We start from the raw sequence: 25,585 nt of genomic DNA, 5'->3' as shown, positions 1-25,585 counted from the left end.
ACAAGGTGCGTGCAGGCATATACGCATACATTTATTCAAGTCTACACACAATGACAATCAAAAATTTGAATCATATAAGCCGTTTTTTGTGGGGGTGGATTAAGCCGTTAATCTTTTGAAAGAGTTGGCAAACAAGCCATAGAAAACCCTTACACAATTGTGGCAGGAAACAAAAAGAGATGCCACTCAGTGCCGGTAAAGTGAATGCACAGTCGCTGTTCTGTTTAGATAAGGCTTCAATTCAAGCTTTAAATCACAAGCATTCCTCCTACAAGTATAGTCCTTTTGACCCTGGAGGCACTGATGTTAACAAAAGGTCGTTTAAGGACATGTCTGCGGTTTATTTGGGGCATGAAAATAAAAACATAGCATTGGCAATATAAACAGGCCCAATATGAGAAAAGCAATCCTATACAATAAGGAAAGGTGGACGGTCGATTCACAGGCACTTTCTTAAAGTCACGCATGAGGGAGGTTTTGTGGAAGTGGATCTGAAACACTGTACCACAGTTTGGCGCGACATACATCATGGTCATTATTGACGGTGCGACCGCACCACGGTTTGTCCCTGAACCCGCCGGACGTGTCTCACATGTCAATGTCGCCATTCCCACAGGCCACAACAACATTTTATTTATATGATTTTTTATTTCGTTGATGCTGGTAATACACTTGCAGCAGCAGCAGAGTTGACATTGTAAAAGTGAGAGGGAGGGAATGGGGGGGGGGGGGGGAGAGGATGGGAGAGATGGGAGGAGGGTGAGGAGGAGAGAAAATGGAAAAGAGGGATGGGATGGGATTGAGGGGATGGGGAGAAGAGTAGTGAGGTGGAGAGGAGGGTGAGGAGGGAGGGAGGAAGGGGGGGAGAGAAGGGAGAGCAGAGAGAGAGGGAGGGGAGGCATTATCTAGGGATGGAGGGAAGAGAGAGGTGGGGGAGGGAGAGAGTGTAACTAGGGAGGATGGGAGGGAGACAGGGGAGAGTAGGGAGGGGACAGAAGCTGAATACTAAACAGCCCGTCCCAGAAGTGATGGGAAAAGGACAACATCCTGAGGGGCGTGTGTGGAGGCGCCTACATGTGAGGCTGCACGCGTGCATGTCTGTGTGTGACTGTGTCTGTGCGCGTGTGTGTGTGCATATGCGTGTGTGCGTGTGCATATCCCTCACCGTGATGCGGACCGTCACGGTGGCCTGTCCCGGGGGCATGACTCCCCCCTGGTCCACCGCCTCCACCTGGAAGGTGTAGGACGTGCCCATGCCCATGGCGGCCAGGTCCTCGAAGTCCAGCGTCTGCAGCATGGACACGTTGCCCGAGATGGGGTCCACGGCAAACAGCAGGCGTGCCGACCCCGTCCTGATGCGGAACGTGATGTTGGAAAACAGGTCCGCGTCCAGGGCCTGGCCAGAGGGAGAGGGAGGACGGTGTGAGAGGGCCAGCGTCATGACGAACGTGTCCCCTGGAGCCAAGGGACTGGTGTGCCCGTATTGGGATGGCTTTCGGTGTCCTTGTAAACGGATTGCAGGCGGTGTGGCTGGATTTTGAATGCGGCGACGGCGGCAAAACCACACACATGCAGGCAGAGACACACACACACACACACACACACACACACACACACACACACACACACACACACACACACACACACACACACACACACACACACACACACACACACACACACACACACACACACACGCTCAAACACCAATGAAGATGAAAACAAACACACACCTATACTCACACATAGATCACAAAGAGACAGATACACAGATACATACACTCACACACAGACACGCACACATTATGTGTTCAGCACGGCACATTGTAAGGCAGCTAAATGAGTCATGGCCCTCTCCTGAAAGTTTTCCCCGTGCCTTTGTGAAGTTTGTTTTGCAGCCAAGCCACTCATACAAACATCCAGACATGAGTGAGGAACAGATCCGACCGAGGAGCTGCAGCAGCAGCACAAAGAGAGATGGCGTTTCACTTCGCCCCCGATAACGGCTGTCAAAGGCTTTTCCCCCTGCCCCCCCAATCCCTCCCCATGTACCAACCTCCCTGCAACCCCCACCCATACCCCCCCCCCCCTCACCCATCACAACCTCCACCCACCTCCCTTCTTACTTTATTCTGCTCTTCACTGAGATGTCATTCACATTAAATGGCAACAATTACACCCCCTCCCCCTGTCTCTGTTCTCTTCTCCTGCGCTTTTGTTGTGTATAAGTAGCAGGGCAGGTCCGGGCACTCCTCCAACCCCTGGTATGTGCAACAATGGATGCCCACACGACACCTCTAATAGGTTGCTGTCTGAAACCTCAATATAAGCATCACAATAAGGGCCTACTGGGGTACTTTTGATTTGAGCGTTATGTCAATGTTTGTCGGAATTTGCGCGTGTTCACACACAAAAAAAAATTAAACCTTCCTCTTCCTCTGTGTGGTGATCCGAAAATAGGGGGGAGGACACTGCAATGGAAATGTGCCATGGCACTCTTTGCCCATCCTTCATCTTTTATCTGTAATGCTGCCACATTTTTGTGTGTTTTTGTTCATTCAATTAACAGCAGAATGACATGAAATATATATATATATATTTATTTTTGTATTATTAACAGTAATTCATTATTACTTGTATGATTGTATGTTTTGTACCATATTCTAATTAAACACTTGCTCAAGCATACTGCTTAACTGCCGGCTGGGATTCAAACCCCCCTAACCGGTGGAATGACCTGATCTCTGTATTAACATGTCTGCCTTCGTATTATGTCTGGTTTATCATAGCACGTCCAGCGAGGGGATGGGTCTCCATCTCAAGCCTCCCCCCCCCCCCCCCAAGGTCTCCCCCCCTCAATCCCTCCTCTGGAACGAGAGGTGTTTCCGAGACGGCTTGACGGCTCGAGAGTTAGAGGCTGCAGCAGCCATCTCATTTACATACAGGGCCCGAGCCGGGGCCCTGAGAGACCGCTGTTGTGGCAAGAGGCTATATAAATAAACATAAATTAACTTGACTTTAAAACCTCCCCACACCCACGTACGTACCCACCTTGAGGAGTGGGACATTTTAAATCAGAATGCCGAAAAAAGTCCCAGACAGTAAAAATAGATTCTTTTTTTTTATTGAGCAGACTTTAATTGTGTGTCTCAGCGGCCGGAAGCTACAATGCTCCTGGAAACAAAAATACGAGCGGAAATTGAATGGAGGGGGATAAGAAGAGCGCAACATGCAGATCGACATGCATGTCCGACAGACAGACAGTCAGACAGTCAGGCAGATGGACGGGCAGGAAGATGGAGGAGGGGAAAAACATTAAAGACTTTTCCAGATTGGAATGCAAGTGAAAACACGAAAGATAACTAGAAAGATAAGCCAACAGGCAGAAAAGCAGAGGAAGAGGGATTGAGGTAGTGGCAGTGAGAGATACTCGTGACAGAGATGGAACTATTTTGATTGGATCTGCCGACCAGTCAAAGAAACAGATAACAATAGTCCCAGCAGTTCCACTAGTCCCATCAGCCACACTAGTCCCATCAGTCTCGACAGTCACAACTGTCATGGCAGTCATAACAGTAACAACTGTTCCAACCATCAGTACAATCACAACAGTCACAACTGTCATGGCAGTCATAACAGTCACAACAGTCACAACAGTCACAACTGTCACAACCGTCACAACAGTCAAAACAGTCACGGCAGTCATAACAGTCACGGCAGTCATAACAGTCACAACAGTCCAAACAGTCACAACAGCCCAAAGTCCCATTAGTCACAGGAGTCAAAACAGTCACAGCAGCCCAAACTATCCCAACAGTCAGAATGATCACGACCGTCACAGCAGTCATAACACTAACGTCACCAAATCAACACCAGCCCAAACTGTCCCACTAGCTACAACAGGCACGCCTTGACAACCCTCATAAGACTCCCAACCGTCACCAACGTCCAACACAGGCCCGACCCGCCCAGTCCCCCCCTCGCTCACCTACTCCAACAGGCAGACGGCGCATGTGTGCCTAGTACTCACGCTGAGCTGCAGCACCACCGTGCCCACGGGGCTGTTCTCGGGCACGCTGACCACGTACGCCGGCTGGGAGAACACGGGGCTGTTGTCGTCGATGTCCTCCAGCCGCACCGTCAGCACGACAGTGGCGCGCCGGGGGTCCACCGCGCCGTCAGACGCCTCCACCACCAGCTCGTACTCGCCGGTCAGCTCGCGGTCCAGGGGCGCGGCCGTGAAGACGCTGCCGTTGGCGCTGACGCTGAAGAGGGCGGGGTGGTTGACGATGCGGTAGCGCACCTGGCCGTTCTGGCCCTTGTCGGGGTCCGTGGCCTGGGTGGGAGAGACATGAGACGGACGGACGGACGGGAGGGAGTTAGTAAAGCTCTGTTCGTACAGCACTTTTAAAGCAGTGATACAGTGCTTTAAAATAAAGTATGGGATCTGTAGGAAGGATTGGGGGTTAGGAGCAGCTTAAAGCGGACCAAGGATTCAGCAAATCTGATAGATTGGGGAAGATGGTTCCAGAAGGTCTTTCTTCTGCCTCTCTCCCTCTGCTTCTGGATCTTTCTCAATCACACTCATCCTTTAGTCTCCCCCCCCTCCCTCTTTCCAATTCTCTCTCTCTCTCAGTCTCTGTGGCTCTAGCTCTCTCTCACTCCATTGTTCCCCATCCCTCCCTCCCTCCCTCCTTCTCTACCTCCCTCCCCCCTCTCCATCCCCTGTCTTGCTCTCACGCTCAGCTAGTAGACCATGGTATTAACACTGCCAGGGTTAGAAGGGTAAGATTCCCACTGGGGCCACCCAAGCACATAACGCATGCACTCAAAAAGATTGACTCTTTGGAAACAATCAGCAACCATATGGCACATTTGGCTCTCAGTTCATATTTGGACATATGGACAACTTGGCTTAAAATGGCTAGATTGGCCGACAAAGCGCCAAGCCATTCAACTGCACATCTATATTAAATCCAAGATTGAAACATTAATGAGCAAACAGATGACCGACAGACGTGGTTGAAGACTAATTGACCATTCGTCAGCTTTATGTAGCGCGGCCCCACAGTTATGGCATTACCATCGCTTCCTTTATGGCTCTGGGGCCTAATATCTTATACAATCAGAGGCATTGTTCGAGGGCATCCATATGACGTGGTAGTCACTGAAAGCGCTATTTCCCTCGAGGCAGATATCAGCTATTTTTTTGACTGGGAATGATCTATTACACGATCCATTATGGCTAAGCTCTGTCTTCACGCAACGGCTTTACATCATCGCACCCCACCCCTCCATCATCCCCCCCCCCTCTCCCCCCCTCCACCCCAGCTCCCTTCAAGGACAATAAGACTTGAGTCAGCTGAACAGAGTTTACATATATCAAGCTCATTTCCGCCTCTTTATAACCAGGATTAGCCCTTCTTTGTCGCAGACCGGCGACAGATCATTGGCAGGTTGCAAAGGACACTGAGTCTTTTCCTGAAAACTATGCAATTCATCAAAGGGGGGAAATCCTTGCAGAACACCAAATTATATTCTAATGGCATGCACTTGGTTCTGGAAATAATGAAATAAATCTGAACATCAGAGATGAAAAGCCATTGCGTTGCGCACCGTGCCTCCGTGTGACAATCCTGCAGAGTTGAAGAAAAAGTGAGTTGCCTCTTTCGTTTCGAGGGCTCATTAGTATTCCAATGTGTTTGGGTGTGTGTGTGTGTGTGTGTGTGTGTGTGTGTGTGTGTGTGTGTGTGTGTGTGTGTGTGTGTGTGTGTGTGTGTGTGTGTGTGTGTGTGTGTGTGTGTGTGTGTATGGGGGGGGGGGGGGGGTGAGCATGTCTAGGTTAGTCTGTGCCTGCTTGTTTGTGTGAGTGTATGTATGTGTGTTTTAGTCTGTGTGTGTGTTGGTTTGTGCACTGTGACTGACTGTAGGTTCTCAAACAGACTGTAAAGATTGAGACAGATTTAGTTGTAAATAAACAGTTCCTGGGAGCAAGAGAGAGAGAGAGAGAGAGAGAGGAAATAAAGTAAACAAGAAAGAAAGTCACTTCTTTATCTTGATTGTCAATGTTCCAAGACAAATGTAGGTAGATTAAAAGACAGCAAGAGTTAAAGGTACAATATCAGTCACTAATACTTAGTGTAACGATTCCCAGGGCTGAAAGTACTTGGATGATCCCTAATATGTCCTGTTAATGTTATGCTTTCTTGAGAAAGATGCCAAACCTTCTACTTAATCATTTATATCTAAAATGAACTGTCTGTTTGGAGATAACCCAAAATAACCTGATAAATACCATTTCACCAATAAATAGAACAGATCCAAAATAATTTTAAGAAGGAAGGTTGCATCACTAACCACACATGATGATGTGTTGTCAATAGATTCACATGGATGACTGTGCCCTTTGAGTCACATCATATAACCCCATTCCCTCTCCGGGTCTCGGCATTTGAGGTATCCTTTGATTTATTCATAGCCGGTTAATCAATTAATGATGGCACATTTTTTTATAACCTATTTTGCACCTAGGTAGTGCTGCTCCTGGCTTTTAACTGCATTCCCTTAAAGGAAAACATTCATCCTGGGTTGGATTAATTAAAGGATCAAGTATAATTTAACAACCGTAACAGTTATACAACAGAGCCGATTTAAGTAACGAAGGGACTTAATCCAACCCATCCATGTGAATACACTTAAGCATCCACTTTAAGGTGAAGAACCATATCTTACTAGCTGGGCAGGGTAGGCGGTAAAGCAGAATAAACTGTTTCCCTTCACTATAAAAACGCATTCCTGAATCCCAAACCACTAATAAGAACTACTGATGGGGCCATGAGGCAAATACTATGTTCTAATTACAGTTGTAGTGTAATAATATGTACTTTCCATAATGAGGGAGCTCAGCAAACAAGAACTGCGGGAGCCATATTGGAAACCCTTTGTGCAACAACAACAATTCAATTTTGTCTTCTCTCCTTCTGTTTCTCTTTCTTATTCTCCTTCTCGCCCTTATTTTGGAACATAAAGGAACTAGCTACACTCTCACAAGTTGCCCTCTCTGCTACAGAAACCTGGCAACTTGGCAGGTAAGTGGGCAATGTCACCCACAACTCTAGACAACATGGGTGCCATAACTAGCATTTTTTTATATATCTCAACTCATAACGTCCTAGAGTGCATTGGGGCGTGGCAAGTGCAATCAAGCAAGGTCTGCCACATTGAATTATCCACTTTTTTGCAAATGCTTGTCTATTAATACTATTGTGTCTTGCATTCTGCCATTCCAAAGAGGATGACACTTGTGGTGTGGGATAAAAACTTTGGAAGGTGTTCGGCAATAATAATACTTTTAATGGCACTCATCCTTTCTTTTAGCAAATTTATTTAGATATAAGACTTCGCCATTTGTTATTGTTTGGAGCTGTAATTTGACTCGTATAATTGTCTGTATCAATTGTGCGCGATAAAACGGAGATAGCCATGATCTCAGATATTTAATAAAGTTGTAACTTCCAAAGCAGTGTGGAATTTTAATAAAATTATTCATCAATGAAACAACAGGGTGTAGGAAGAGCCTGATAAGGAACTGCCCTTAATAAAGGCCAAACAAGCAGATTCAACTAAAGGCATGCTAACGACTGCTTCAATAAAACAACATGAAGCAGAAAAAAACACTCAATCATAATCTGTTTGTCCTCTAATCACTTGCTGTTGTTGTGGGTGGATTACCCAACACCCGAGCTAAGTGTACTGCTGTATTGCTCTATCACAGGGCTTAATATAGGCACAGCAGGCTGCATGCAAATTCCTCCCATAAGCACATGCAGCAGCCCTGACAACTGTGGATGCCAAGTAAACAGTGTCGTAGAGTATGCAAGTGTGTGTGTGTGTGTGTGTGTTTTTTTTGATGTGTGTGTGTGTGTGTGTGTGTGTGTGTGTGTGTGTGTGTGTGTGTGTGTGTGTGTGTGTGTGGAATATGAACAGGTGTGACACATTTCCAATTAGGGCCAGAGTGATAATCCATAAGGCGGTTCCATTAAGCTACTTAACGGCGTAATGTAGTTGCAGTGCAGGCGTCTTTGCGTCAGCCAGCATCTGCAGCATGTAGCCCGTTAAGACCGCTGCCATAGAGCCAGCATCCCTGCAACCCGGCTATCAGGAAATGAACACTGATATGCGATCTGCACTCGAGTGCAGGGGAGAAAACACATTACCACTTGGATCAAAGTTGACGTAGAATGTGTGTGTTGTTTAGAGATGACAAGGTGATAAAATGTAAAAGCTTTCTGAATCTGAAAGTCTTCCATGTGATATTAAGCAGAGGGGGGGCCGCTCTGTGACACTATCATAATTGATTTTCAAATTCACATTCATTGTATTTCAAATGTTGCAAAAAGCTGCTTGTTGTCCCTTTGTATCCATTCGGCACACAAGCTTGACTCAAGTATATTCTATTATAGATAATAAAATAAATACAACTAAATTGTTTGAGGGATCAAAGAAAATAGCACAACCCACCGCAAGCATAGACCCTGAACACAGTTCCGACCCATGTCAGCCAGTTTTCAAAAATCTTCATAGCGTTCCGATTTCTTCTTAGTGTACAGGCTAGTTTTATCTCAGGAGGACGTAGACACAGAACCGGTTAAGGGTTGGCTCCGCACCAAGCCGTGAATGGAAACATGATTGGCAGGAGATGGAAAGTGGGCTTAGACCCAAAGTCCATTTAAGTAACGAAACCACTGACTTAACTTCTCAGGAGAGTAAGTGCTGTCACATTAAATCTCTGAGATCCATGCGGGGATAAACTTCAGTCTTCGGTTGTTTACACTATAATGTTCAAACTCAGTTCAAAAACAGCGTTGTGTTGTGATGTGAGGCCTGATTGGTTGATGGAACACAGATGTACTAAAAATTATCCAAAGCAATCAACAGTTCCGTACGGAGCAAAATACCGGCCCATCTCTTAATAATGACCTCCGTCCGAGCCGTAATACCGATGTACATATCAGTTGTATGGACTCCTTAATGAGTTACCGGTATCGTGAATCAAAAAAGGGGCAAGAATCCAAAGGGGCAATGAAAATAAAAGGCTATCAATTAAAAACAGATAGCAGGAGCCATGCATCCCCTTTTCCAATTGCAACACGTGTGTACTCGCACACTCTGCCTGCATTTCGTTGTGATTGATGCAGGGTGCAAACATCCGCCCCATTAATCTACAACAGTAATTAGAAAAGTCTGGCTGTCCACTGGGGCCGAACCAGAGCTAGTCAACAGGGGCGTCGCTTCGGGTGACAAATCTCCTCTAGGACCTCCCTGTTTGGAGTCCTCGGCAGTCACTGGAGGTCCCCTCAACAACACATTACGTCGTCACTCAGAGGCCCACGCCCTTGGATCAGGAAGGCAAAATGTTTATATAGAGGAGCTCTAATAACAAAGGCTGTAATAAGGTGGAGAAGCTAAAGGTAGTTTTGTCATCCTTGAGCAAGATGCCTGACCTTTTTCTGAATTAAATATATAACCACTACTAGCAACAACGTACCGACCAGTCACTGTATTCACTCGCTCATCCCTTACCTGCTCCTAAGTGACCTGTCTCTGTAGTGTCCGACCGCAACCTGCTCCTAAATGACCTGTCTCTGTAGTCACTGTCTAACCCATACCTGCTTCTTAATGACCCGTCTCTGTATTCACTGTCTAACCCCCTACCTGCTTCCTTGATGAGCTGTCTCTGTATTCACTGTCCAACCCCCTATCTGCTTCTTAATGACCCGTCTCTGTATTCACTGTCTAACCCCCTACCTGCTTCCTTGATGAGCTGTCTCTGTATTCACTGTCCAACCCCCTATCTGCTCCTTAATGACCCGTCTCTGCACTGTCCAACCCCTACCTGCTTCTTAATGCCCTGTCTCTGTATTCACTGTCCAACCCCCTATCTGCTCCTTAATGACCCGTCTCTGCACTGTCCAACCCCTACCTGCTTCTTAATGCCCTGTCTCTGTATTCACTGTCTAACCCCCTATCTGCTCCTTAATGACCCGTCTCTGCACTGTCCAACCCCTAACTGCTTCTTAATGCCCTGTCTCTGTATTCCCTGTCCAACCCACTACCTGTCCTTAATGACATGTATCGGAATCCACTGTAAGTCGCTTTGGATAAAACTGCCTGCTCAATGCTTGAATAGCAAAGTGTGTGCTTGACAGGGCGTAAGCTGCTTACAAGAATAAAGATAAAGGGAAATGCTTTTGCGCGTATGGAACTACTCACCCTGACTTGTCCCACAAACAAGCCGGCCTGCTCCTCCCGGACCGTCAGATTGGTGGGCAGGGTGGGATCGAAGAAGGGGTCGTTGTCGTTGACATCCGTGACCACGATGCTCACGGTGGTGGTGGACGTCTGCAAGGAGGACAGCGGGAAAGGAAGAGCACATGGTTTTGCCCTGCCACACAAGATGACTACTTACACACACATTTGCACTTACACAACAATCAATAGAAAACCGTTTTTTTCTTGCTTCAAGAACTTGAGTTGACGGTTTTTGTTTATTACCGGCCTGTCTATGACCAGCTGCTTTAACCCGTTTCTTGTTGCAGCTGAGTCATTACGCAAAGCGGTAAATAGGAAGCCCAGCGCATCCCTCCCCTCTGCCAATTGTATCAATTGATGTTTTACGGGAGGCGGGGGGCATACCTGTTTACTGCCATTAACCTTCAAACAATGACGCCGCTACATTGTGCGCCTTCAAACACAGCGCATATAAATCAACACGCGGGGTAGAGCTGAATACGCATAAATTCCTATAATCCCCCGGCTTGCCAGATGAGGCTGTGTGTGCACAGGAGTGTAAATGGGCTCCTTTGGGGAGGAGGTGGCGGTGGTGGGAAGGGAACACTGCGGGTGGGTGGTGGAGGGTTGCTGTGGCATCGGCCTACACTAGATAAACACTTCCCAGAAGACAATTGTTTGAAGCTGCCATGGCAGATGCGGGGGCGTTTTGGAGGCAGGCCACGCAAGGGGCAAACGACCCAGTTAATGTAACCTTCATGTGATGATTCTCCGGGGGAAGCCGGAGCCATTGTTGTGATCTCTGTTCTGCCTTCAAAGACGCACGTAATACGTTCTGTCGCGGATGAGCTGCCCCGGAAACAACACATGTTGAGTGCACTCACGCGCTGAACCGTGCCTGTCAGCACCTTGATTACTACCGCCACCTCAAACCTCATCAACACTACCGGAACCCCCCATCACTTCCATCATCAGCAGCGCTGACAACACCATCGACACTATAACCCCTTCCACCGCCACCACCCTCTCCTTCATCATCAACATCATCAACATCATCATCATCATCACTATAACCCCCACCACCACCACCACCAACCCTTCCTCCAACACCATCATCCTCACTCACTCACTCCACCACCACCACTACCGCCTCCAATAGCATTTTCCATATCATAACCCCTAACACCTCTGTCGTCACACCAACGCTGCCAAAACCCCACTCACGACCTATACACCTCTGCCAACATCATCTCCGTCATCATCAGCCCCTCCAACACCATCACCGCTAACATCCCCACTACCAACAGGTCCAAAGTAATCACCACTACTCACTCCACACACACCATCACCACCATAAACACCATCATCATCACCACAAGCTCAAGAACCCTCATCATCTCTGTCATAATCATCACTACCACCCCCCGCACCACCACCTCTACCAACAATAATACCTCTACCACCATCATCACTTCTACCACCACCGCAACTTCCACCAGCAGCACCATCGTCATCTCCATAACAACGACCACAACCTCCAACTCCATCGCAAACAGCAACACCACCGTGTCGTACCACCCAGTTGCCACCACCGACAACACCACCTCCTCCACTGCTGCCACCACTGACACAATGACCACCAACCCCTCTAATACCAACACAACCATCTCCCACCAAAAGCCCCAGCATGACTTCATAAGCATAATTCCTCCAACCAATTTGACTCTCTCTTACACTTGACCCACGTGTACCTATCAAAGGCGGGATTCCTGCTGCTTTGGCAGTGAAAAAAACTAAAAAGGACGCCCTGCATGCGCAACCGTGTGATGAGCTTGATTAATGAGCAAGGATTATTAATTTATCACAGGAAAGACACGGCTCTTTGATCTCCCCTCCACATGCTTCTACAGCCCCCAGAGAAAGGACAAGCCAGTCTGGGGCCAGGGAGTTCTGCTGATGAAAACAGTGTCTCGCGCTTCTGTGACGGATTGGTTCGAAGAGGGTATAAAGGTTGTGCTGTGGGTGGAGAAAGGTGGTGATGGTGGTGGTGGTGGTGGTACTGGTAGCAGTGCTTGCGTTGGTGGTGGTGGAGAAGCTGGTGTTGGTGGTGGGGGCTTGAATAAGTTTATCTGGTGGAGCTGAATCAACACAGGAGCTAACCCTTTTTAAATTCAAACTGTCATTCTTGCATTACGTGGCGAAATATTTCTTTGTGTGTGCAAAGGTGTGCAGATGTTTGTGTAGCTCTGAGATAATGTTATACGTGTGCCTGTGTGTGTGTGTGTGTGTGTGTGTGTGTTTTTGCGTGCGTGCATGAATGAGTGCATGCGTTCATGTGTGAGAGGGAGACATATAGAGAGAAGTAGAGTGAGGGAGAGAGAGATAAAGGGAGAGGGAGAGATAAGTTATGACAATATTCAAGGAGTTGCTTTCTCTCACATCTCAGGTTCCTATGGTTACCGCTCTATTTAAATGGCATCTCAGCTGCCCCCCACCACTCTTTACTTCTCCTTTCTGCCCCCCCCCCCCCCTCCTCCCCACACACACCTACCAATACAGACACTCGGAGAATCAGCATAGAGGTAACAGGCTCTTGAGTTCCAGAGCCCAGAAGTCAAATGAATCTCTTGACTCCATGATTCAGCGTGGTCAGTTGTTCCTAGCCATTTAATAAAACTGTCAACGTTTCCTTCATAAACCATGTCAGATTCCTGCATCGACAGCCTTAAAGGGGATTTATAGTTTCTGTGTAGCTTGGTGCGTGTTGGTGCCGGAGATGACGTCATTATGCGCCATGTGTTTGTTGTGCTTTATATACGCCATCTTTGACCGGGAGGGTTTTGGAAGAGCGTTGAATTTTCTAGTGACTTGTACAAGTGAAACCAAAGGGATTAACATCCTCTGTTTTTCTATTTTTATACTGCTATGAAATTAGTGAAATCAAGTAAGACAGGCCAGGGAACCTTTAGATATATCGGGTGAACTTCACATTGAAGTTCACATGAGAAATTATTTTTAAATACACACAGACAACGGATATTTCCTGGCAGATGAACACCTTTGTCTGAACTCGAAAAAGTGACTTATTCATCCTATCCAAAAATATACCTTCCTGGTTGAGCAATTAACTTGCCCTTGATCATTATTCTGCGGAATAAACTTTAGATTTTTATATTACATTTGTTTTATATTAATTGATGTACATATATATATATATATAAATAATATATGTTTATATTTGAAGTGTTTAGCAGTTCATCTCACCACGTAGATTTACACAAGCCTCCTGTAATCATCGACAAACCCCCTGCTGTACAGCAAGTCATTCCTTCCAAATATAAGCGAGCAAGCCATGTTCAATAAATGCACAAATGCCTTGCATAAATCATCTCTGCTTTGCACTATTAGCTTCCTGAAAAACAACAGCCTGTGCAGCAGGTTATTTCAAATGACAAATAGCAGGACTACAGACACACACAAACACACAGACACGCACACATGCCACACACTGAAACTCGTCGGCCCATGCACAAAAAAACACTAACACACTTCTCAAGAGAGGTACCCTGGGTAGCAGTATTTATGGTTATGCCAGCGCACTTCGTGGCCAATCAGCAATCAGCGTGGGTTCTGCGACAGTTAATCAGCTAATGTTCATTACCAATACAGCATACAGTCACGGTACAGTATTAAAGGAGCAGAACTGCCTCCCAGCCAGCCCTGAACAACAGACATCTACAGTGGCGCAGCAGCCGCGCTCGAGTCTGATTCAATTAGGGTGATTTATACTATTCCTGGCAACATTCCCTGAGAGGTATATTGCGTCCATCTTCACTGTTGCTGTGAGGCTACCTATGCTAACACGATAACACTCAAAGACAGCTCAGAGGAATGGAAAGGCACGTTAGCATGTGGTTAATGGGAATTTCAGGGCGGAAGGGATGTGTTATGCACAAATAGTAATAGACAGAGCTTTTCCGTGTGTCTACCTATGCTAAAACACGAGCACTCAGTGACAGTTCGAGAGCATGGAAACAAACAAGAGCCTGATGCTAATGGTGACATAAGGGTGGCGGTGGTGGTTGTAATCGTAAAGGGGGAAGGTAGTGGTGCTGGAGGCGATGGTTATGGTTGTGGAGGTGATGGAGATGGTGCTGGGATAGGTGATGGAGGAGGTTTTGGAGGGGATGGAGGTGATGGTGGTTGTGAAGGTGGTAGTTGCTACGGTGGTGGTGATGGTGGAGGTGAAAGTTGTGAGGGAGGGAGTAGATGTAGGACTGTTATTTTTATGCACACTTAACAATAGTAAGAAAGAATTTGTCTGAATTCTTAAATCCATGAAAGCTGCTAGTAAAAAGTTAACATTAAACATAGATGAGTCTCCAACGGTGCATTTACTTCCACATAAATGCTCACTTTAGCGGGCATTGTGCCGAAACTAAGCTGCGAAAGACATTGTTTTGTGTAATCTTAAAACATGAAATAATGATGAAGACACGACATGTCATACCAACCGAGACAAAACAAACAAAACTTGTACCCTTTGCAAATGGATCTGCGACTGAGATCTCTTATCATGCAGACAAGATCCACTTGTCTTTCCATGTACACTCCATGTAAGCTTGATAGCCACTTTAACTTCTCGCTATAAGGAAGGATGCAATTATAATACCGCACAACTGACATCATATATTTTATCATTGAAATATGTTAAAGATCCCAAGGCATGAAAATGACATGGAGGAGAAAGGGATTGTTGACCGCGATTGTCTCCCGCTTGAGCCCCGCTTCCCGCTGCCCGCTGCCGAGGGACCACCGCCTCGGCGCAGGAGACGGGGGTGCAGCGCTTAGGTGGTGCCTAAGCGTTGCCCGCTGCCCATGGGCAGCAGGCAACAATCCCTTTCTCCTCAGTCTACTTGGAAGAACCAGAGACGTTGGAGAACCTGACGTAGTCGTTTGAGATTCAAAGTATCGTCTGGAGGCGCACACAGCTTTTGGCCGTGATAATATGTATAATATGATATTGATATCTATGTATAATATGATATTATTTAGATATAGAGCTCCAGGACTCCCGTCGGAGCACCCGGAATGTTCCAATATTTACAGATCACGGCCAAGGGCTGCGTGCGCCTCGCCATTGCGATACATCCACTGTAAACAGAGCACATGGTACCGTGGCCACAAGCTGTTCAGGGCCACACCCCCACCCTACTTCTTGACCCGCCTCTCTACTCCTCATCTGCATTAAAGCTACAGACACCGAAACGGCGCGTTTGGGGAAAGCTGAATGCTCGACTGGTTCGTAGTGGCTGTAATTCTGCACCACGGCTGAATTTCGGGAACGTCTTCAAATACTGTGTTAGGGGCCCACTAATATCTATAATAAAGCATCCATAAAGTAGCATGCCATTTGACCTTTAATAAGGGCGCCATAAAGGAACTGTGAATTTCTATTTATAAAATCAACAGTTTGATAGCACTGTGGTACAAACAAAGGTTGTTGACCTTCTGATCACGGGTGCTGTTTTGCTACGCGGTTCAGCCTGGACCTCTGGCCGCACATAGTTTTGGTGAAATTGCAATCTATGGGGACCATTCGGGGACTGTGTCGTGGTTGAAGAAGTAACCAGGCCAATCAGGGACAGCACAGGAGCTGATGACGTCAAACTCATGCCACCACTGGCCAAACAGTGTCTCCCGGAGCAACAAGCGGCCATGTTTATTTTTAGTAGAGTAAACACAGCCATAAGAGCAGTTATTATAGGAATAGACTGAATAACAACTTAGGGCTGGGCGATAAACCGATTTTCTCACGTCGACTTGTTCAAATGAAAATCGGTTTTCTCTTCAACATCCGCAAACGCTTCCCTCTCAGCTCCCGTAGTTTGAAATGGGCTCAGCCCTCCCCCCGCACAGAGCGCGCATTTACCAAAGTGATACACAAACATGGCAGCGAGTTTGACAAGTTGTATACCACAATTTATTCATACATGTATAATCTATTTTGAGGTAAACATAATTCATTTGAAATATATCTGTGTGGTTTAATAATTCGTCGATCTGTTGGTAATCCGTCGATCTTTTGGTAATACCTCGGGGCTCCAGTAGGGGGATCGCACTCCTCTTCCTCATTCAATGCAGACGAGTGAAGAAAAGAGCTGCGTGCGTGTGTGTTTTTCCTCATTCTTCTCCCGTTACTATTCCCTTTCTTAAGGTAATTATTACCGTTTGCAAAACACTGTATATTTATGACCAGTGTTGAAAGTTTGAATGTTATGTTGGCACTTTATCAGAAGTCCTCTTATCATTAGAAATATTTTAAGTTTACAGAAATATTTTATTTTATATATTTTACATTTTATGTTATGTTACAGGTTACACTGTTTACAATGGCAGGGCCTGCCATAATGCTTTTTTATGTAAATCGATTTAAATCGTAAATCGGATTTTTTATGAAAAAATCGGGGATTTTTATTTTAGGCCATATCGCCCAGCCCTATAACAACTATTAAACAAGAACAAGGGTAGGAACTACTGTGGTATCTCGTGGAAAATACAAAATTGGATACATCCCGTGTATCCACTTGAACGGATCGTTGATGGCGGCACATGTGTTGTTACCCTGAGTGTCTAAAGGAGCTTGTTTGTCAAGTGCTCCCGCCCACTGACATCGCTGTGGGCGACTAGAGGCTAGACTGACCCGTGTGAAATAGTCCGAACAGAACAGGCTAGTGTAATGGATGGGGATGTGATGATTTGTTGATAATTAAAAAGGCTACCAGATACCAACTTGTATCACAAGGTCCAACATCGCATGCACATCTAAAAAAGTTGTAAATTATCCTTTTCACAAATCACAAACAAATCATTGACATGTTAATATCCCTGAATACGCTCTACTTTAATGCCAGAATAAGTGAGGAAGAGATGATGTTTGTCTCACCCCACCGGGGTTTCCATCGGAGGCGGTGACGATCAGGAGGTACCGATCAGTGGTCTCTCTGTCCAGGGGCTGGTCCAGGAGGAGGAGTCCGATCCTGGGGTGGACGACAGAACAAACACCTTGGTTATCATGTCATTGGCGGGCCGAAGCCCTTGATCAAAGCCAGTCTCCCCCTGCACAGTTTCAGGAACAAAGGCAAAGCATGGGAGAATAATGTTGTTTGCTTTACAGGCAGGCATCGGCCTCAGCTGGATTCATACGTCGACACGTGTCTTTATTTTGAGCCTTGAGGAAGAGATCATAGCGATATAAAAAAAAATAGCTATGATCTCTTAAGGCCGGCCAACTCGCTGTATCTCCTGACTGCAACATGAGCATCTCTGATCGCTTTGAAGACCATTTTAATTTCTATTTCTACAGTCTCTGGTCAGCAAACAGAAGACATGACTCCGCGTTTCATCGTTTTGATTCGATCTTTTCCCTGCTTTCCATCCTTCAAATCAACAGCTTTGAATGAAACAATAATAAATCAGAACCACGAGGGCTTTTCACCATTGGAAATAAAACACTACCTAGTTGGGACGCCACAGGAATACATTAACATGCAGTTATTATTAGACAGATATAATATGCACTTGCTCATCTGTATTCCACTGCCAGTGTATATGAAAAATAAAATAAAAATGCTAACAGCTAAATGGCTGTTTTTCAAGTGCAGCTGCATCGCCCACTTCTGCCTTTGCCCAGAGCATCTGCTTGAAAGAACAACGAAGTCTAGATAACATGAACTGTGCACAATGGAGTCTGCCCTGGTGCAATGAGCCCTTGATTGTCCCACATTGCTAAATGACCGGTTGGGTAATAAGAAGGAATTAACACGCCTTTAAATGGGCTTGTCTCACATGGCTGTGTCTGGATTGTAACATCAAGTTAGTACGCCGAAAGTCAAAGAGAGGCAGAGAGCGAGCATATTGGGGAAGAGAAGGGAGACAAAGATATAGAGACAAAGGGAGAAGGAGCCAGAGAACGACACAAAACTAGAGAGAAAGACATTTTGAAGAAAGAATACCCAGCTGGTTATTCTTCCTCCTTTACTTACTTTACTTACAATCTACATCATAAAAAAAACAGCCGTACATAAAACGTGACTGAGAGGAAAGACATCGATTTGGCATGACAGGCTCTGATTTCAAATGACCAGCCTGTCTTTTCTTCTTTGTTTTCTTTTTTTTGTGTCACATCACTGTCTTCCTCTCATGCGCATCCTCCTGGCAGCGCACAGAGACCACCAACATGAGCATCAACATGTTTTCCTCCCGGTGACAGCAACAGAAGCATCAGCACCACTCCTCCTTTACAAGCTGTAATTTAGCATCCCAGCAGACCAAAACATGCAGGAGGATAACGGAGGAACTTCGCTGCAAGCAAAAAAGTGCTGCTATGTGTGCTTGCACTAGCCCAGTGACGTTGGTGTGCGTACAAAGGCAAACACACAAACACATTCCACCATAACCCTCCACCAAGACTCTAAGGGAATGCGTCCAAATAACACCTCCATACATGACTAATTTAAAGTGCAGTGTGTCTAGACCGCAGGCTCACAATCACCCCCTGTCCATCACAGCGCTCTGAGCGGCAGAAACACACAAAGAGCACCACTGTCTGCTCTTCAAAGCCGCCCGGTCAGAGAGCTGCGCGCCTCTAGCCCTCTCGCCCAGTCCTGCATCCGCTCTGGTTCAAGAGGGCAAACACTGCTTTCCCTCCAGGAGAAAAAAAAAAGGAAATAAATAAATGAATAAACAAACTAATAAAATAAACAAAACAGCCCCCATAAACATTCAGAGCGGCATTCTCCGTGCCAGAGCAGCGTCACGTCTTTATCTACACTCACCCATTAGCCCGGAATCAACAGCAGCCGCATGTCCCCAGCAAGAGGCACCAGCCAGTGAGGCAACACACGATAAAAGACTACAGAGACGGGGCTGCGAGTGATGACCGCGATACAGACAAGGAAGATGATGACGATAATGGCCATAATGACTTGGCCCCTCTTAGCCCACCGGGATCATTTAACGCCGCTTAGGGGTTGTGCTGCGCCGTGTTTGCGCGCGCGAGAGAGAGAGCCCCCGCGTCTCGCGAACCTAACTGACCTCAGAGGATCCCAAACTGGGAGAAGAGTGTGTTTCCTCTAAAGACAACCAGGGAGAACCGCAGAGGAAGGAATGGATGTCGTCGCATGGCTGGGCTGAGGGAAGAGAGTGAGAGACAAGAGAGAGAGACGGAGAGAGCGAAGGGGCTTTGAGAGTGGAGTCGCAGCCCAGCCATTCCAACCCCATATTAAAGAATGATAGTTTCAGTTCCTATTTTATTATTCCATTCAGGCGACGGAACCAACCCGTCCCCGGTAACTTTCCGCCCCCCCCCCCCCCCCCCCCCCAGACCGGCCGTCCGCCCAGCCACCGCGTCCCCACACCCCCTCCCCAGATCAACCGCTACCCTCCGTCCGCTGGAGCAAATGTAATCTGCTTTATCGCAGCTCTGACTGAATTTATAGTGGAGCACCTGACATCCATGTGGTGCCTTGAAGCCCACATGGGGCCCCAGAGAGAAGCTGGCCGTCTGGTATCCTGCACTCAGCGGGCATGGGGATTTTTTTTCACAGGCCCAACCCCCCTCCGACGCAACTGGGTATCTGGCCCACTTAGAGGTAGTAATAGAAGCACGGACCACATTATTCATATGTTCTGGGTGGAACCGGCTCTTGTGTATCGTGTATAGGGATGTCCCGATCCAGCTTTTTGCACTTCCGATCCGATACCGATATTGTAGCTTTTAGCATCGGCCGATACCGATACCGGCCGATCCAAGCATGCATTAAAGATTAAAGATATTTACTTATTTTGTTGTACTACTCATGTTGAAAAGGGTTTTACTCTTAAGAACAACTAGCCAACTTAATTAGGTTAGTTTGAATAATCCACAATAGTTGGTAATGAGAAGCTGACCTGTTTATTCAGGGTTAAATAAACACAAAATAGACAAAATAATAAATAGTGAAATTACCACACACACACTGAATTGGCATCAGTGCTCTGTTCTTGAACAACAAGAGTGTAAACAATATTGTAAACAATATAACATTATATAAAAGCAACACACACAAAACCTGAGTAGAAAATAGTCAAATTACCACACACACACTGAATTGGCATTTTTATCGATAACTTTAAATCCTTAGTGGGACATGCACAGACAAGTGGGATGCTGGACAGGTCACTCGGTGTGCGCTAGGTGTGCTGAACAACGCGGACCGGATTTGGGGGGAAAAGCTGAAAAAAAACTGGAATGGATTACCTACATTGGTGCGCTCGAAAACACAGACCGGAGTTTTGAAAACAAACTGGATCGGGAGTCCGGATCGGGATTTTCCCGTGCAGGCCGATCCGATATTGATATGCATTTTTTGCTAATATCGGCGGCCGATCCGATCCAAATATCGGATCGGGACATCCCTAATCGTGTATGTTATAAAAAGTTACAGCGATGCCCCCGAAAGCCTTCTCCGCCTAGCAGGTTAAAGAGACCCTATTATACTACTTTTCTGGTCTTCATTTCTTATTAATGACTCCTATAGCGCAACCTGATACGAATCACAGCACATAAAACAATGTAGATTTTCGGGAAACTCTTCCTCTCATCTGGGCGCTTTCAGCATTCTCTCTGTCAACGCTCGGTTTCGTCCTTCTCCGCACCCCTCGCCCCCCCTCCTGCCAACCCCACTCCGTCGTGATTGGCTACCTTCTGCAAGACCTGCGAAGGGCAGTCGAGCTCCACCCCCTCCTTTTGCGCGTGCATGTAGCCTACTACAGCAAAGGTAATTGGAGACATATTGTAAGCTAATTAAATTAAATAAGTTTCCCTCACAACCAAATAAAACTTTTTGGGAGGGGATGGCATTGTTCCACAAACGTGCAAAACTACACTGTGAAGTGAAATGTGCGGACTTGAAGCGCGCGTGCGGGCAGATTTGACCAGGCATATGGGGGCGTGGCAGAGTGCCTCTACGTAGATGATTTCCCGGAAAAGTGAACAAGTGAATCGCAAACGTTGTCCCGAGTGTTTAGCGCTCTGCACAGCCACCCCTAGACTGTCAGCAGGGAATGCGTCGAAATGCATGTAGCGTCATTATTAGACACTTTAGTAAGGGTTAAACATGATATATCAATCATTTAACAACGTTAATAGGTCATAAAAGTCGAAAAGCATAATAGGTCCCCTTTAAGAAAAGATGTGCGTGCGTGCGTGCGTGCGTGCGTGGCGTGCGTGCGTGCGTGCGTGCGTGCGTGCGTGCGTGCGTGCGTGCGTGCGTGCGTGCGTGCGTGCGTGCGTGCGTGCGTGCGTGCAGAGAGGAGAGAGAGAGAGAGAGAGAGAGAGAGAGAGAGAGAGAGAGAGAGAGAGAGAGAGAGAGAGAGAGAGAGAGAGAGAGAGGAGAGAGAGAGAGAGAGAGAGAGAGAGAGAGAGAGAGAGAGAGAGAGAGAGAGAGAGGAGAGAGCCCAGTGTAGTGCACATCATTGGACGGGTGAGCTCGGGAGTCATGGTGGTCAGTTTATCAACACTTCTTGGAGAGAGTTATATGGCGAGGCCGCTGACCCCATGTGCAGCAATTGTAAAAAAACAACATGCCCCTCGTAGATTAACATCAGAGAATTAACTGGTGCTCTGGGGTTAACGCGTGTGTATTAGTGTGTGTGTTTTGTGTGTGTGTGTTCTGTTCTGGAAGACCTTGTGTCATCTAAGTTCGGTGCAATGATGTTGGCAACAAATAATGATTTCAGAATAACCAAGCATGATTATTCAAAAGCTCGGGGGGGGGGGGGGGGGGGGGGGGGGGGGGGGGGGGGGGGGTCTCTCAGTTGCAACGGTTCTGGGCTGTCTACCTGTGTACAGGTCTAGCTGTTGGCATTGTATAATATGATTCACTACCTGCTCCTATACTTAAAGAGCTTTCATTGAATTATTTTACAGTAAAAATGTGCTGCTCCTTAATGACATTTATCTAAAATACTAACAAAACCCTGAAGTTGCTTTGGATCACAGCGTGAACTGCGAAAGAGCAAATGGGGGAACCAACCAGTTGTCTTCTAGCAATGCAAATGACTGTTTTCTTGCTCGCTTTCTGTTCCGCCATCGTGGTGCAGTGGCAGCATTTGAAACAAAGCCCTCCCTCATCTGCGCGGCAGATTAAAAGTAAAACAAAGGCTGTATGATACGGGGATGAGCAATACAATCCGTCTCGCTGCACCCTAGCCTGTCTTGGTGCAGCGAGCAAGACCCAGAAAAATGCAAAAGAGGATTAAATTAGGGGGATAATTGGTATCTGGAAGGGCCACCACATGCAGTCTTAAGGCTGAATTAGACTTCTACTTCTGCTCGGAATAACTGCTTCGGCTGGTCTACACCGGTATCTTGCATTCATGATTCTACGTTGTAGATTGTATGCCTAGTCTGCCAAAACGATTTCTTGCCGTGGATTTGGTGACATCTGGGGATCTTTACTCTGTGGAGATGATTTGTAGTAGAAATTTAAATATTTGCAAACCTCCTCAATTATTCTAGCTTCGTTGTGCTCCGCGGGTGTTTGCAGTGTTGACAGAAATGGGTTGTAATATGAAGCAGGAAAGACAGAGAAAGCCGCAGAGACTGGCATGCATGTTATTCAACGATGAACTATTAATCTACAATCCGTCAACCCATCATCCTACAGCATGCTAGATTTCTGAGTTTTCCCTCCGCTTTGACCTAGTAAATGGCACATTATTCTAGCGTTAATGGAGATTCACGTGTACATAATGTATCACAAGGGTGCGCTGTATTACCTTTTCATGCAAGTCACGTTGCAGTCCCAGGTAATAAATGGCAAACGTTACATGAAAGTTTTGGGAAACTCAGTGTATATGTTTCACAAATTTCCCCTAACAATAACTTTCATGAATATTAAGTTACCTTAAAGGGGTGATATTATCCCTTTATGAGAGTGATTAGCCTTTACAAGCCGTATTTTAGTGAGTGTTGACCTAGATGTATGCTGGATAGATCAGTCTACAGCCTACCCAGTGGACTGTAGCTAATGTTCAGTGTCCATCTAGGTGGACACTCCCACTTGTGATGTCACTCAAACACAGGAAAAGGCAGATTTTCAAAAGGCTTGTAATCGCACTCACACCTGGTGGCATAATATCACCCCTTTAACGTTTCTGCAACGTCACACTACGCTGATGCTCCATGAGTGTCGCATGACATTAACTTTTCATGCATTTCCCTTTGTTTCAACCGACACCACGTATCACGTGCATTTTCCTTATCTCACAGCACTCTGCGTCCGCGCCAAACATCTCCATTAGAGGCCCTCTGCCATCAGTGGGAGGCTAATGATTAGTTTCCAATCTTTCGACTGTTGTTGTTCAAGTGCTCTCTCTCCCCCCCCCTCTCTCTCTCTCTACTGTTTTTGTTCAAGTGCGCTCTCTCGCTCTCTCTCTCTCTCTTGCTCTCCCTCTCCCTCTCTCTCTTGCTCTCCCTCTCCCTCTCCCTCTCTCTCTCTCTCTCTCTCTCTTTATCTCTCTCCCCCTCTCCCTCTCTCTCCCTCTGCCACCCTCTCTCTCTCTCTCTCTCTCTGCCACCCACCCCTTTCATCTGAGCGCTCCTTTGAGCCCGCACCATCGCCGGAGAGAGCTGACGTAGAACAATCGCTCTGGAAGCCATGCCATTATTCTCTTTGTCAAAGACACAGCACTTGAAAGAGCAAAATCAGATGACAAAGCTAATGGAAGATTACAATGGTCAAGGTTTCCCTTTTTTTGGTGCGAGTCACATGGAGCTGATATAGCAGCGCTGGGCCTTTGAAATCGCACGCCGGCTGGCGTACATGACAAAATAAGCGTCCTATTCAATCGGGGCTTGGCTTAAGACACTAAAACGATGCTGGCTTTAACAGATGAGCGCTTGTAAAAGTTCCTTTGTGCGGATATAATCTCAAGAAAGGACAAAGACCCATTATGTTGCCAAGGAATCCAATCAAAGGAATAAAGGGACCTTGATGTTTTATTTTTCGTTTCGAGGCGATATTATAGGAAAACAATATCATGCTTGGACTACCATGGTTTTCTGTAATCATATACATGATGTGATGATATCAAAATAGTAGGGTTGTCCTCAAACAAAGAAAAATCTTAGTTGACGGAAATTCAACCAACTCTCAAACAATCGATTGCTCGATTGGGGGAAAATAAAACAAAAACAATGACTAGAAGATTAACTTAACGGCCACAAAGCAACTCCACTCTACCTGCTAGCCAAAATACCACCCAAGTGCTGCTTGGAGGAAGCCAGCGGGATTCAGATGTATGGCTTTTCAGATATTCAATGTAAGGCAAGTCACAACAGATCAACCAGGGAGAGCCGTGCCGGGCAGCATCGCGAGGGAGACAGACAAAAGGTTGGAAGATCAGATTCACGGTTTTGTTCTGTTTCTTATAATTGGTGTATAATTGATTTACGCCTGTGAGGCGTAAATCAAGAACGTTGAGGGAGCATCAAAGACCAAATGACAAGAAATAACTTATGCCGACTGTTTGTCTGTTTTAACCAAATGCTGCCACACCAACGACTTATTTAACAGGGTGATGATTAGTTTGTCGCTGACAGAATGTTCCATAAGTAACCTAACTGTCATCCTTAAGTTGGGCGAGTTTGAAGTTGTGAAACCAGGGTGTTATAATTCTTAGTGTATTAAAGCATATGGTTATTGTAACCAAATCTACAGAGCCTTGCAGATTAATTTCATTCATTATTCATGTTATTTCTAACACAATAGAGCTCTTTGGAATAGATCATTCCGAAATTAAATAAATCGGTCTGATTGTATTCCTCCTGCTCCCGAAAAGAATGGATTTAGAAGCAACGATTGAGAATTTGGTGGAATAAGTGAATATCGACCAACTGACCAGAGCTTGAGAGCTCTACATAGCCAGGGCAGTTTGTGCTTTCTCCTGCCATGGGAGCTGCTCAACTCTTGTTTGGAAAATAATGGATGTCAATTGATCGCAAACTGCCCAATTTCGAAAATATGCATCGGGCGAGAGGAGGTGAGTCTAACAAATGTCATAGCTTAGCAAACAGGCACAATCCTTGAGGACATTGGTACTGAGGCATCAGTGTGTGAACTTACGTTTCTGTGAGGTTGAATCTCTGCTCGGGGTCCCCGCTCACAATGCGGTATGTGATTGGGTCATTCTCTCTGTCTGTCGCCTAGCCGAAGGAAGACAGACAGAGGACACGGTCACACGGGTTTGT

The 25,585-nt window shown here is 46.3% G+C and overlaps 1 protein-coding gene across 1 annotated transcript in view; it reads right to left on the bottom strand.

The window, feature by feature from the left end:
* LOC132473020 (protocadherin-15-like) overlaps positions 1-25,585 on the bottom strand; it is a 191,929-nt gene that overhangs the window by 75,071 nt on the left and 91,273 nt on the right. The window contains 5 exon segments of the mRNA XM_060072940.1: positions 1,166-1,396; positions 4,031-4,336; positions 10,273-10,401; positions 17,237-17,330; positions 25,461-25,540. Of these exon segments, the coding sequence (XP_059928923.1) occupies positions 1,166-1,396; positions 4,031-4,336; positions 10,273-10,401; positions 17,237-17,330; positions 25,461-25,540 (840 nt within the window).

Source organism: Gadus macrocephalus, chromosome 15 (assembly GCF_031168955.1).
Source record: "Gadus macrocephalus chromosome 15, ASM3116895v1".
NCBI classification, from domain to species: domain Eukaryota; kingdom Metazoa; phylum Chordata; class Actinopteri; order Gadiformes; family Gadidae; genus Gadus; species Gadus macrocephalus.
Note: the sequence above shows the minus strand (reverse complement) of the source record. Positions and strands in the feature narration are given on the sequence as shown.